The 14,000-nt window shown below is 41.2% G+C and overlaps 1 protein-coding gene across 2 annotated transcripts in view; it reads left to right on the plus strand.

Moving 5' to 3' along the window:
* Positions 1-13,765, plus strand: part of KIT (KIT proto-oncogene, receptor tyrosine kinase) — an 85,803-nt gene extending 72,038 nt beyond the window's left edge. For both annotated transcript variants that reach the window (XM_032633198.1, XM_032633197.1), the window contains exons 12-21: positions 160-264; positions 740-850; positions 2,102-2,252; positions 4,119-4,210; positions 4,726-4,853; positions 5,927-6,049; positions 9,583-9,694; positions 9,809-9,908; positions 10,258-10,363; positions 11,487-13,765. In XM_032633198.1, the coding sequence (XP_032489089.1) occupies positions 160-264; positions 740-850; positions 2,102-2,252; positions 4,119-4,210; positions 4,726-4,853; positions 5,927-6,049; positions 9,583-9,694; positions 9,809-9,908; positions 10,258-10,363; positions 11,487-11,615 (1,157 nt within the window). In that variant the 3' untranslated portion in view covers positions 11,616-13,765. The remainder of the gene's footprint in view (positions 1-159; positions 265-739; positions 851-2,101; positions 2,253-4,118; positions 4,211-4,725; positions 4,854-5,926; positions 6,050-9,582; positions 9,695-9,808; positions 9,909-10,257; positions 10,364-11,486) is intronic.
* Positions 13,766-14,000: the final 235 nt, after the last annotated feature.

Below are 14,000 nucleotides of genomic sequence, written 5' to 3' on the forward strand. Positions count from 1 at the left end.
AGATTTCACCACCTTTGATAGATTTGGCATCAAGCACACTTTAAGGAAGTGTATCTAGACAAATTTGTCCCAAATCCTTTATTGGTTCTGAAATGACACAAATAGTCCTTCAGTCCCACCACACCATTGCCACTTACTTCCTTGTCTTCTTTTCTATAGGGAAAACCTTGGGTGCCGGCGCCTTCGGGAAAGTTGTTGAGGCCACTGCATACGGCCTAATTAAGTCAGATGCGGCCATGACTGTTGCTGTGAAGATGCTCAAACGTAAGTTCCTGCAGGCTACTGTGTGTGCTCACCACCAGTGTCCCAGATTTGTCTTTTTTGGGGGAGATATAGTTGTTTTACAACGTTGCGTTAGTTTCTACCATATAGCAAAGAGAAGTAGAGTTCCCTGTGCTATAAGCAGGTTCTCATTAGTTATCTTTCTTTTTTTTTTTTTTTTTTTTGCGGTACACGGGCCTCTCACTGTTGTAGCCTCTCCCGTTGTGGAGCACAGGCTCAGCGGCCACGGCTCACGGGCCCAGCCGCTCCGCGGCATGTGGGATCTTCCCGGACCTGGGCACGAACCCGTGTCCCCTGCAGGCGGCAGGCAGACTCTCAACCACTGCGCCACCAGGGAAGCCCTAGTTATCTATTTTATACATACTAGTGTATATGTGTTAATCCCAATCTCCCAGTTCATCCCAACGCCCCCCCTCCAGATTTGTTTTTTGCTAAAATAAGGTGTTTCTAATTTTAGCAAGTGCCCATTTAACGGAACGCGAAGCCCTAATGTCTGAACTCAAAGTCTTAAGCTACCTCGGTAATCATGTGAATATTGTGAATCTTCTTGGAGCATGCACCATTGGAGGTAAGGCCATGGCTAACCTGACTCTTGTTATGGGTCAAATTATCAAAAGATGGGAGATTTTGATATGGTTTTTGACAATGCTTGATTATAAGCTTCTTGCAAGATTTTGACCCAGGCGGCTAACCTCTTGCTGGATTCCTGCACCCCACCACCCAAGCTATTGTACTTAAGAATGTATATTTCAGGTTTTATCATCATGGGGCAGGACAGCCCAGGACATACCCTAGTTACAGTCGTGTATGTCTCACTGACATTGACCTCTTGAATATCTCGAGAATGTCTCATCTCCTCCAGAAAGCTTTTCTTTTACCTTGTGAGCTTTTATATTTTGCTGGATGACATTTAGCCACTAAAGGGTTAATGTTCATGTACATACCGTCATTAAAAATAGGCCTCTAAGCCTTCCAGCCCTCAAATATACACCAAATGAGCAAACACTTCACTTCTATAAAAAAGAAATTTCCAATTCGGAAGCAGTCATTAGTCCTCTCATCAAGGCTTTCTGTGATGTTGCCAGAAGGCATTTTGGTCAGAAGGAACAAAGATGTGTAAAATGAGCCATTCCTCAAGGTCTGGAGAGATCCACTGTCAAGTTGACAGGGTCATGTAATTTCGTAAAACAGCCCCCATAAATGTTGCTTCACCACATCACAAATTGTTCCTGAGAGATTTCTGCCCGAGTTAATTAGTTGCCTGTTAACTTCAGAGCTACAGTTTTTGAGGCGTTCACAACACCAAAAAAAAAAAAAAAAAAAAAGTTCGACAGATAGGCCCTGGAACACAGGTGATGATGCCCTGTCATTTCAGGGTTTCCCCCACCTCCTAGTCTCAGCTGGTGGTTCTGGTGGTTGGTTTTCCTATTATGCCACAGTTTTTTTTGTTTTGTTTTGTTTTTTGTGCTCATCATCATTTCCATAATAACATTACCAAGAGGCATGGAGCCCCCATTGTAAACAGAAGTGAATCAAAGGATTCATATAGGAGGCTTGATGATAATATAACGGTGAAAGCTATAACTCTTGTCTAAAACCAGCAGTCATGCCTGGCCCCTAATCACTTAGAAATTCAGGTAAAAAGGTTACTCTGCTGCTTTCTGCTAAGCAATGTTAATAGATAGCATTGTACTTGTACTAAGTAGGCTTAGCCTTGAACCTGAGTGTGAATGGCCGTGATGACCCTTGGGTATTTTTATGGGAGGCTGGATGGTCTGTATATCTCGCCTTTTTCTAACCTTTTCTTAAATGCTCGTAGGTCCTACCCTGGTCATTACAGAATATTGTTGCTACGGTGACCTTTTGAATTTTTTGAGAAGAAAGCGTGATTCATTTATTTTCTCAAAGCAGGAAGATCACGCAGAAGCGGCGCTTTATAAAAACCTTCTCCATTCAAAGGAGTCTTCCTGGTAAGACTGATTTACATAAATAGCTGTTGACAGTTCATGGAGTCATGAGGGTTTACAATCAAGGTTGATTCTTTAAAAAAGCGAACCTGAGGTACTTTGAGGTACAAAATCAGAATTATTAAATCATTTAAATGTGATTAACAGTTTAGAAAGTTCAAATAGTGTTTTTAAGGATTGAAATAGTGTTGAACTTAAATTTTTGTTGATTCTTAAAAATGCATCTTTAGTGTTTTTCTAAGCTTTAGTTCTATTCAATTGAATGAATTCTGTACCTATTTCTCTTATCATCGTTCTGTTCTTGTGTGTCATTCTCTTTATACTGTTGAGCCGGGTAGTGTATGCTTTACAGTGAGACACTGTTTATAGGGAAAGTGGGAAAGGCTGCCAAATTGTCACAGTAAATTCCTTGAAAACCTTTAACAGAATGGCAAAGAGCTCCAAACAGCTCTCTGCACATAGGTTTCTCACCATCTACCTCTGAATTATTTCTGTGTACCTTTACCCTTTCTTTTCTTAACTCATGCTCTCAAAGGCACAACTACTCCAGCACATTTTTAAAACTTGTGCCTTCTTTTCATCTCTTTCATCCTTGATACCATTCTGAATTTGAATGATGTGTCAAGGGCTTCAAGTTCCTTTAAGGAAAATTGGTGTAGTTTACAACCAGAATAGAATTCTGTGCCGTGTCTTGCCTTTTCTTTCCAAGTGTTGTTAAGATCTGCCATTTAAGACTTCCTAGATCACCCTGCCCAACAGAAATCCTAGTAATTGTGCCTAATCCCTTATACTTTATATTTCTGCAGTTGTGTGGTGGGTTTCCTCTTTCCTTTTTATTTACTATATCCCCTACATTTTGAGAAGGCAAGACTTGTCTCCTAAACTTAACCCCAGGCCCTCAAGGAGACCTTGGTAAATACTGTTGATAGGCGGTTACCTCCTAAAGTGTTTTTCTATACCTCTGGCTGAAGTTTTAAATCCTAGGTGAAGCTTTTTAATTTTTTTTTCAATCCTGTGAACTTTGAGTAGTGACAAGTGGAAGTAAAATACAGTATAAACCAAACCATCTTTTGTTAGTTTCTCTAGTGCACATCCTCTTTATATGAATAAATGAGCCACTTTGCCTTATTTCTAAAACCTTGGCCCCTTATATATTTTTTAACTTTCTGAAGTAATGGCCTAAGTTGTTCAGTCCTGTGTCGTGTTTTCTGTGCTTTGGGATCCCATATGGGATTGGAACCACCAGCACACTCTGAAGGAGATTGTTGTCATGGTGTTTCTATGCTAATCAGAAGCAGGAAGTACTAGAAATCTTGAAGGCTCTCCAGCCAAATGTTGCAGATTCAAGAGGTCCAGATGGTTCAGAAAATCATCCAAATTATTGGTGTTTATCTGAACCAAACTTGGTTTTTTTAACCCTTCTTCCATCAGTTGCTATATGTTAGTGATCTCTGTCTTCCCCCACGAATAACACATCTCAGAAGCTCTGGTTCTTTGTCTCTTTCATCTTGTCTCTCTTGAGGCTAATTTAGAGAGTTTGAAGTAATGTGGGATAATGGTTTTGGTTCTCTGCTTCTCATTAAATCCCTGGTGTCAAGAGATGGGAAATTTCTGACCTGAGTTCCATCTACAATTGAACACAAAAAAAGGCCATCTAATTCCCGGGGATTGGACCCGAATGTTGAATATTAAAAACTCATATCTTACTGAACAAGATTTTCCTTATTGAAACTTTGGCAATGCTTTCTTTAAATAAAAGCAGCCTCTTCTGTTCAAAAAGGGATGGGGAGGTAGAGCCTGGCCCTTGTGTGCTCCCCCCATTTCCCATTTTATTTAATCATGATTTGATGGATGTTTCATCTCTCCCAGCGGTGATAGCACTAATGAGTACATGGACATGAAACCCGGAGTTTCTTATGTTGTACCAACCAAGGCAGACAAAAGGAGATCTTCGAGAATAGGTGGGTACCTATCAAGCAATAAAAACAACTTCATTGACAGAGGGTTTCTCATACCACTGTGGAATCTAACACCATTCCTGTAGTGACCGGTTCTCCTTTAGGATAGGACCCAATGGCCTAGGATCCAGTGGCAGTGCCAGTGGTCAATGGCAGTTAAGGGTTGCAAGTGGATATTTGGGGTCAGAGCGTGTGTTATTGTATCTGAGCATTTTACTGCATATATGATAACATGCATATCAAAATACATCAAATACATATTTTGCATATAAAAAGTATGAGACTCTTGTATTCATCCACTGTTCTTGTTCCCTGAAGATTTTGTAACTTAGCCCAGGATTGGGAATATTAGCTTTGTGATTCAGTACCTACCTGTCCTTAACACTGGGGAGGTGATTTGCCTGCAAGTTCACATCAGTTCCTTGATTACCAGCCCTTGGAGGTATTGTTGTCACTGTCTTTTACTGTCCTTACTTGAAGGTTTTAATTGCTAGGAAAATCCCTTCTCCTCCTAACAGGTTCATACATAGAAAGAGACGTGACTCCTGCCATCATGGAAGATGATGAGTTGGCCCTAGACCTGGAGGACTTGCTGAGCTTTTCTTACCAGGTGGCAAAGGGCATGGCCTTCCTCGCCTCGAAGAATGTAAGTGAGGGTGATTCTCAGAAGAGTCCTCTCCTTGCCCCCGTGGCCCCCAAGGGGCATTTTAGAGCCATAGTTAGAAGGCAGAGTGTCACTTGAAATGTGGTAACCAAAAGCAGAGGAAATACGGTTTCTTCATGTTCTAACTGCTGTCTCTTCGGAATTCAAGTTCTCATTTATAAGCTTTAACGTGCAAGCCTATCTAAATAAGCTTTCTATGAATATATTTTTTATATGCAATGAATTCATTTAAAACTTGGCTTTTAGGATATAGGAGCTGCTCTTAGAAAATAAAGAGATAATTATTTTGTCAGCCAAAGGAGGGGGTACCTCATGTAGTTGCAGTGCTCAGTGAAGCACATACTTGGGTCTTTTTGAAGTTAGACCTCAAATATTGCATGTATGGTTTACAAAGTGCAGGGGAGTAAGGAATCAAGAGAGAGCGATAAACATTTGATCAGAAGGTTGGGGGTGGGAAGAGAATGATGGAACCAAAACAAGGAACATGGTCTCTGGAAGGGTGAGAGGAATTCCTTAGGAAATGGGACATGCAGAATAGAATGAGGTTACAGAACCTACCCTTAAGTTATCATTGGTGACATTTCCAAACAATTACCAAACTAAAAGAGGATATAGGGTGGCTGAAATAAAGAGCCTCTTCCCTTTGTCCTTAGGAGGTATCAGATTGAAGTTGTAGACATTTTAGAAACTCTTTAAAAGGACATTCAAAGAGAAGCATATAAAATGAGTTTTCCGTTTAAAAAAATGATGGGACTATTTATAATGTATTTTCCTATGAATGAAAGTAGTCCTAAGGAAAAAAAGAAGCATTATTCAAGTTGGTTTTGAAAGTGATTATAGTAATTAAGGTCCTAACAATGTGAAACACAAATTTGAACATCATTCAAAGTGTAATCTAGATACTTATTTTTGGTGCACTGAATAGTTTAAACGTAAAGCAAAAGTATTGGCACTGTGTGACATAAGCAGCATTCTAGTATTAAACATAGCTTTCACTCTTTAAAAGTTTAAAATAAATGTAAATGGTTTTCTTTTGTCTCCCACTCTCCTAATAGTGTATTCATAGAGACCTGGCAGCCAGAAATATCCTCCTTACTCATGGTCGAATCACAAAGATTTGTGATTTTGGTCTAGCCAGAGACATCAAGAATGATTCTAATTATGTGGTCAAAGGAAACGTGAGTACCCACTCTCTCTTGACAGTCCAGTGAAGGATTTTTGTTTCAAGTTTTCTTAAGTATTGCTTTTTAGGATTTTCATAATGCAAATCCTACCTTTGCGGTACCGTGCATTTTAGCAGTCAAATTAAGTGTACTTTAGCAAAATTCCGATAATAGAATTCCTAATTCTAATTGTGTAATTATGAAGCATGTGAAGGAAACAGAAATAGCCTTAATTTTCATTATAGCCTGAGAATAGCAATGAACTTGATTTTGTTCAAGTGAAACAAATGTGGACCTGAAGGTCACAGCAGGAGAATTTTATTTTGAGATTGACATGCTATGTGCAAAAGATAATGTTAAGTCTAAGATAATGTTCAGAGTTAGGTATATAGAATGTTGAATCTTATAATCAAGAGCTTATTAAAGACATTCATAAGGAATAATTGGCTTACGGAACATAGTGATTTTATTTCAAAGTGCTTTCATTGCCAATTTTCATTGTATCATCAGGACAAACCCTCGGCATTAGAATGCAAGTCTTCACATTTTAAAAGTTGGGGAAACTAAAGACAGTGTATTTTAGTGATATTTGTCTGAGATGACCCAGGTCAGTAGAGGCTGAAGCCAGAGCCTACGATTTCTAGAGGAATATCCCATTAGTATGGGAAGCCAATAGTCTTGAACATATATTCTTCTACATCTATTTTCCCAGGCCCATACCTATAGTCCAGAGCTATTCCTGGAGGTAGCTCTTGTGTGCCTTATGATGATGTAATATTTCCTTCTCCCATCACTATGGCATCTCTGTGGGTGGGCTGTACGAGACTTGTTTCTTTGCAGAAATGTTCCTGGATTTACTTCCTGATGATAGCATGCGTTTCTAGTAACTCGCTAAGGCTAGGAGTGTTAATAACACCAAGTCCTCTCCGTCCTGGTACACTATTGGAAGGAAGAATGAAAGGTGGTTCTCTATCCAGGCCTTTGAGTATTGACAGAAGGCTACTGGGTTCTGGACCCAGTCTTGCTGAGTTCGAACCTGGTTCTATCGTTTAGTGGCTGTGTGATATTTGGCAAGGATTACCCCAGCACCTCTGAACCTTGGTTTTTCTCTTGGTAATAATACTGTCACCTGCCTCATGAAGTTGCTGTGAGGATTAAATGAGTTAATATACATAGTAGGGTGTTTAGAATAGTGCCAGGCACACTGTGGCTAATACTTACGTGAGGCACTTATTATTATGGCTAGATGTCTTATTTAGAATCTAAGTAATCATGACAGTGATTCTAAATCATGATTTAGAATCTAAGTAATCATGTCTTATTTAGAATCTAAGTAATCATGACAGGCAGCTTCTTAATAGCCCATTCTTGGCTCGTGACCTTAGTTGGAATTAACAAGGATGGGTCAGGTGGTTAGGTGCCACCAGGCTTCAGATTGTGGACTCCAGCTAAGCCAGTTCTACTAACCAGTCACAGATATCACCCTTCACCAGGCTACTGGGTAAGGAGACCCAATGGGACAAAATTAAAAGCAGGGAAACTCACACAACATGTTATTGGCCCCAAATTTACATCATAGTCATTTGAGACCTCCTCGTTGTGTCAGTTTCTCTGAAAGTTCTTCACACACGTTCTTGGTCGTTTTTGTGCTGTGGCCCCTATCATAGTCTGGTGACACCTGTGGATCCCTTGTCAGAACACTGTTTTAAATGCATAAAATACATAGGATACTGAGAAAAGCCATTAAATGGAAATGAAGTTATTAAAATATTAAAAAGTACCTCTGTGATATCCATTACACGTGCTTCTTTGTTACACAGAATAACATGTTCTAACTGTGGGTCTAACAACTACTGTAATGTCTAAGTGATGAATATAAAACTGTAATGTGAAGGTATCTATGTTACTGTTGGTGACAAAGTCACAGGCACTGCTAAGACCTGGTGCTTTATTGCCTGCATTTATAATTTAAGGAAATGCTCGACTTTAGTTAGTCAACACAAGAATGTAATTTTTTCCCTTCCAAGTTCACAAGCTCCTGAATTCAAGACACATTGTAAATCTCAGGTTAAGGGCCTCTATAAGAGTTTTAGCACAAAATCTGGGAGGGGATACTGGAAAGCACTTTTTTTTTTTCCTACTGACTAAAATAACTTTAAGACCAGAAAAAATTGTCTTCCCAGTTTTCAATCCTAAATGGACTAAGCGAAGGATTGATTGAACTTTTTATGGTAAATTAAGATCCAGGAATTCAGAAATGTCTCTAAGAGGACTAGTCACAGAAAGTTTGGCTCGAGGTTAGCAGGAGGAGTTCAGGATGTGAAGTTCAGCCGTTGAATTTCAACCCCAAATCTGCCACTCACCACCTTGGAATAGTCATAGTCAGCATATCCGCTACTCTCTATCACGTGCTTGCTTGTACAGGGCAAGTTTTCAGACACTAGTGAGTCAGCAGTACCCAGCTAAGCACTGGTACCCATATTATCTCATTTAACCCCCAAGACAACTCATGGAATTTGAAGTATTATTTTTGCTTTACAGAAGAATATCCTGAGGCTTAATTATAGATTAAGTCACATAAGTGACTTTCCCACTGTATTAGTAAGGGATAGTTTTGGTTGCATATGACAGAACACCGCCAAAAAAGTAAAACAAGTATAGGAGTAGCAGGCTGGGCCTGGTATGGAGGTTCCATGATGTACTAGGGGGAGCGAATTCCTCCACCTTTGTTTCTTTTTTTCTTTTTTTTTACCATCCTTGGTGTAGCCCTTATCTTCATGGTCCATGATATGGCCATGAGAGAGCCAGCCAACACATCCAGAAGAGACAAGAAGGAAAAGGCCACAGGGCACATGCCAGCTTCATTTTAAGGAAGTTCTCCTAAAGCTGTCACACAACACTTATATACCTTAGTGGCCAAAACTGAGCCACATGGCTGCACACAGCTGGGAAGGAGCTGGGCCATGCAGTCCTTACCGTGGGAGGCCATGTTTCTATTAAGGGAAGAGGGTAAATAACGTTCAGTGGTAACTAACCTCTGTGTTACACAAGGCCAGTGGTGGAGCCAGGGTTAGAACCCATGTATCTGTGTCTGACATCTGTGCTCCTATCCACCACACTGTACAGACTCAATGTCCCCCTCTTGAAAATGGGGATAGTATACAGTTGAACAATGCAGGGACGAATCTCAGTATAAATTAGAGCCAGCCCTCCGTATCCACGGTTTCTCTGCATTCTTGGATTCGACTCACCGCAGACCGTGTAGAATTTATTATTGAAACATATTCATGTGTAAGTGGACCCATGCAGTTCAAACCCTCGTTGTTCAAGGGTCAGCTGTACTTGTGATCCACCTATTTCAGAGGCAGTCGGGGTCATCTGAGGTTATGTGGGTGGAAGGCCTTCGTGAGATGCCCGTCAAGTTCTCACCTCCACCTCTCAGCAGAAGCAACATTTATAGGAATATATTCTGTTCCGTGTTTTTGTTTTTGTTTTTGTTTTTGAGCTTCGTAATTAACATTGTTGACTCTGTTATGCTTCCATTGCAGGCTCGGCTACCTGTGAAGTGGATGGCACCAGAGAGCATTTTCAACTGTGTGTACACATTTGAAAGTGATGTCTGGTCCTATGGGATTTTTCTGTGGGAGCTGTTCTCTTTAGGTAAAACGAGCCTTGCCCAAGCCTCCTTGATCAGACTTAGAGCATCTTCTTTAAGGTGTTGTCAGCGTCCTGCTTGCGTATTGTTACACTGATTGCAAACTGTTTGTGCCTCAGGAAGCAGCCCCTACCCTGGAATGCCAGTCGATTCTAAATTCTACAAGATGATCAAGGAAGGTTTCCGAATGCTCAGCCCTGAGCACGCACCTGCGGAAATGTAAGGGCCCGGACATTTTTCCTTCAGATAATGTTTCCCCTTTTATTTTCCTTTTTAAAGACAAGCTCAGATGTTGAGGGTTTTCACTAGCACAGTTTGAAATGTCGCTTGGTTCCTTTTTTATGACATCCTGGTCAAAGGTCATTTCTGTAGCTGACTTTCATAACTCTTGTCGCCAAATATACAGAAAGTTTGGGCAGCATCTCCTAGACACAGTTTTAGTTTATGCCCGTGTCATTCACTATGTCCAGTTGCGTAGCCCTGGAATGATTTTTGAAATTGCCGCGTGGCATACACCTGAGGACCAGTTAAGGCCACTGAGGAGTGATAAACGGCCCTCATCTTGCAGGTATGACATCATGAAGACTTGCTGGGATGCTGATCCCCTGAAAAGGCCAACATTTAAGCAGACTGTGCAGCTGATTGAGAAGCAGATTTCAGAGAGCACCAGTCATGTGAGTACTAGCCGGGCAAAGGACCTCTGCTCTCTTGGTTCCAAGCGTGTCCTTCTCAGGCTCTGGGGGTAAGGACTAAGCTACCCACCCCTTCTTTCCTTGGCTTAGGCTGTAAATTGGGCTTTGGGTAGGAAAGTAAAGCAATGGAAACAGTTTCTTTTTACCCAACCCCCCCCAATTCTGGGCCAAGGGCTATGAAATAAGGAGGTGAAAGAGTATAGAGGGCTTGGCACTCAGAAGTGTGGACATAGATGTTTCCATAAGGATTTGCCACATTTCCTCTTCCACCCCAAGTGCTGGTCATGGGGTCGGCATGCGCTCTGCCTCACGTGTCAGGCTATTCAGCCTTTGGAGGGTTGGGGTGATGTGCACTAGAATAAAATCAGAGAAAAGACAGCTTGTTGCTGCAGTAAAATAAACCTTCTGCTCAAGAAAGCATAGCCAGAATGTGGCAGATAGCTGTCATGGCCACAAGCCATAGAGAATGAAGAGTTGTTTGAAGTTGGGAGATCCCTCCCAGTGATTTGAGGAGGGGGGAAATCAAAACTCAAATCCATCATTTGTTTGGCTTTTAAGGAAGAATGAGTGATCCTTACTTTGACTCAGATTTTTTTTAAGCTGCCTTTTCTCTGGTTTGTGTGTTTAGAACTGTCCTTTCTTCAGCATATACCACTGATACTTTTGGGTTGAAGCTTGCTCTTCCGGGTGTCAAAGCACATTTTGAATTAAACAGCGTTTCACACCCAAGAGCCTGGTTCTCAATGGAAGACCCCCGGAAGGACCACCGATTTCTTAGTGACTGACATCAGCCTTTGGATTGGAGTTGGCTGTAGAGATTTATACACCTTTTATAAAAGTTAGATCATTCTCTTTCCCAGATGTGTCCCAGCAGAAAAGCACATTTTGCACCATCACTTCTTAGGTAATCAGACCTTGGGGAAAATGAGGGATAGAACAAAGCTTGTCTTTGGTCAATATGATTTGGTTCTTGGCTCTAAGGTCTTGTAAACCTCCTGGCTTTAGGAGTCTTCCTAAGTTGTGATTCTGAGGCTGCAGACGTGCCCCTTTGTTGCTGTGCTCGTTATGGGGACTGGTGTATTAACTGCGGACTTGTTTTCCTCAGATTTATTCCAACTTAGCGAACTGCAGCCCCCATCGGGAGACCCCCTCGGTGGACCGTTCCGTGCGGATCAACTCGGTGGGCAGCAGCACATCCTCCACGCAGCCTCTGCTTGTCCACGAAGACGTCTGAAGCAGAATGCACATCTGGGGGTCGGTGGGGGGGGCTCCCCGACAAGAACGGCCCCCATTCTTTTGGTTTTCATAATGGTTATTTTGTTTTCCTTCGACTCGAATCCTACTCCAGGGTAATGGACACCCCACTGTACTCCTGTCTTTATGAGCACACTTCAGTGGCCGATGATTTCTGTCATCAGCTACCATTGAGCTGCATATGTTCCCAATAGCAAGCGAGCCCCCGTTAACGGAATAACTTCAGACTTGGAGAAAGGGTGGGTGGGATGGGCTATAGACACCCTGAGTCCTTCCCAGGGCTTCTCCAATTTCTGCCTGAAAAGCATAGTTGACAGTTTATTTGAATACATGGCAGTAGTCACCCTCATTCCTCATAACCATCCGTAATGATACGATGATACAGCAAGATTAGAAACCAAAAGCTCATCCCTTGATGTGGAAAATAGAATGTTATTCAAAGGGCAGAAGCCTATGAGTATCTGGGCTCAAGAAATCTAGTATTTCATGCTGGGAGTGAGACGTAGGCCGTGGAAAAATGCTTTCCAGGCACGAATAAAGACTGCTGGGTGTGAGCCTTTGTGGTCCGGACCTGTTTTCTAAATAGAGTTCACAGTTAGGGAGCTGAATTGGAGAGAAGGCCTCCCCAGCCTGCATTTTGTATATACTCATCTGTAAATTGTACAGATTCACATATTTGAGGGGGGAAACCCACAAGATGTAGTTTCTGGATACGATTCTGGCTTGAGTCTGCTGTGTGTAGGGATAGCTGAAGAGCCAGACAAGTTTGAAGGAAACCGTTAGTGCTTTTTTTTTTTTCTTTTTTAAAGAAAATACATAATTGCCAAGCACAGTCTTAACAGAGATCTCCTTTGTAGCCGATGAACTTGCTCTAGAGATTGTCCAGAACAAGTTGACCAGCTTCAGAATGGCATTGTGTTCAGTGGATTTGATGCCGTTTGAAAAAGTGACCGATTTACTGCATGACTCCGGCAGAAGGGACAAAACAGTACTGTCTCAGTTGGATTCTTCTGTAGCCGGAAATAAACTTTAGATTCAGCCTCCATCACAGACATGTCCTAGACACTGGGCCAGTATCTATATAAGTGTGTGTGTGTGCGTGCACACGTGTGTATGCTTGTAGACAAATATTTTGGGAGTAGTCTTGCCTTGAGCCCAAGAGGGTCCTTCAGTACCCAAGAAGTCGCTTGGCTTTCTTCAGCACAGCTCTTGTTTCACTCCACCTAGCTGTGTAGAGAAGCTTACCAAAGCTTACATAGAGGCATATAGAAAGTGGAGTGTTTAAGTACCTGTTTATTTGCAATCCACCTGCACTTAAGGCACTCTGTTATTTATACTCAACATACTCTACCTGTTCCTTAGACCTTATTAATGCTACTTTCCCACTGAAACATATTTAAATTTTACACTTTAGGCTGTAGCCTGGATATTACTGTTAGAGTTTAACTTTTTTTTTCCTGCCCAACTATAAGAGATCCATGGGTACATGGCAAGGTTTGTGTGTTGTCTCGTGAGATTCAGGTATGCTGCCCTCACGGTTTTCTCCTCCTAGGTCTCTTAGCTTTCATTTAGAGAACTGTGGCCATTTATCTGGAAGTAACCATTTGCACTGGAGTTCTATGCTCTCGCACCTTTCCAAAGGTAACAGGTTGGGGCGTTTTGTTGTCACGTAAGAAGTTGTCGCTGTTTGCCATACTTTGAAAATTTCCTTTGTGTTTCTATTGACTTTGATTATAGTAAGAAAAATGGTTGTTAATTGTAGATGTCTAGGTACTTCAGGGGCACTTCACTGAGAGTTTTGTCTTGGATATTCTTGAAAGTTTATATTTTTATAATTTTTTTTTTTTTTTTTTACATCCCATGTTTCTTTGGCAGTGGCTTAATGTTTGAAATTATTTTGTGGCTTTTTTTGGTAAATATTGAAATGTAGCAATAATGTCTTTTGAATATTCCCAAGCCCATGAGTCCTTGAAAATATTTTTTATATATACAGTAAGTAACTTTATGTGTAAATATGTAAGCGGTGCAAGTTTAAAGGACGTTGATGTTCTATATGTTTTTTCTCTGTAATGTTGTCCAATTGTTCACAGTTCTGAAGAATTCTAATAAAAGTGTAAATATATAAGTCAAGTGGAATTTTTAATTATTTCAAACTCAGGGAAATTAAACTTGAAAGTGTTAAAGTGCATTCACCCTGACATGAGAATGGTTTGTACCTAGTATGCGTAAGATACATGCGAGGCTACCAGATTGCTAGGATTTATATACTTAAAGATTCAACAGGGCTTCCCTGGTGGCGCTGTGGTTGAGAGTCCGCCTGCCGATGCAGGGGACACAGGTTCATGCCCAAGTCTGGGAAGATCCC

Source organism: Phocoena sinus, chromosome 5 (assembly GCF_008692025.1).
Source record: "Phocoena sinus isolate mPhoSin1 chromosome 5, mPhoSin1.pri, whole genome shotgun sequence".
Taxonomy (NCBI): Eukaryota; Metazoa; Chordata; class Mammalia; order Artiodactyla; family Phocoenidae; genus Phocoena; species Phocoena sinus.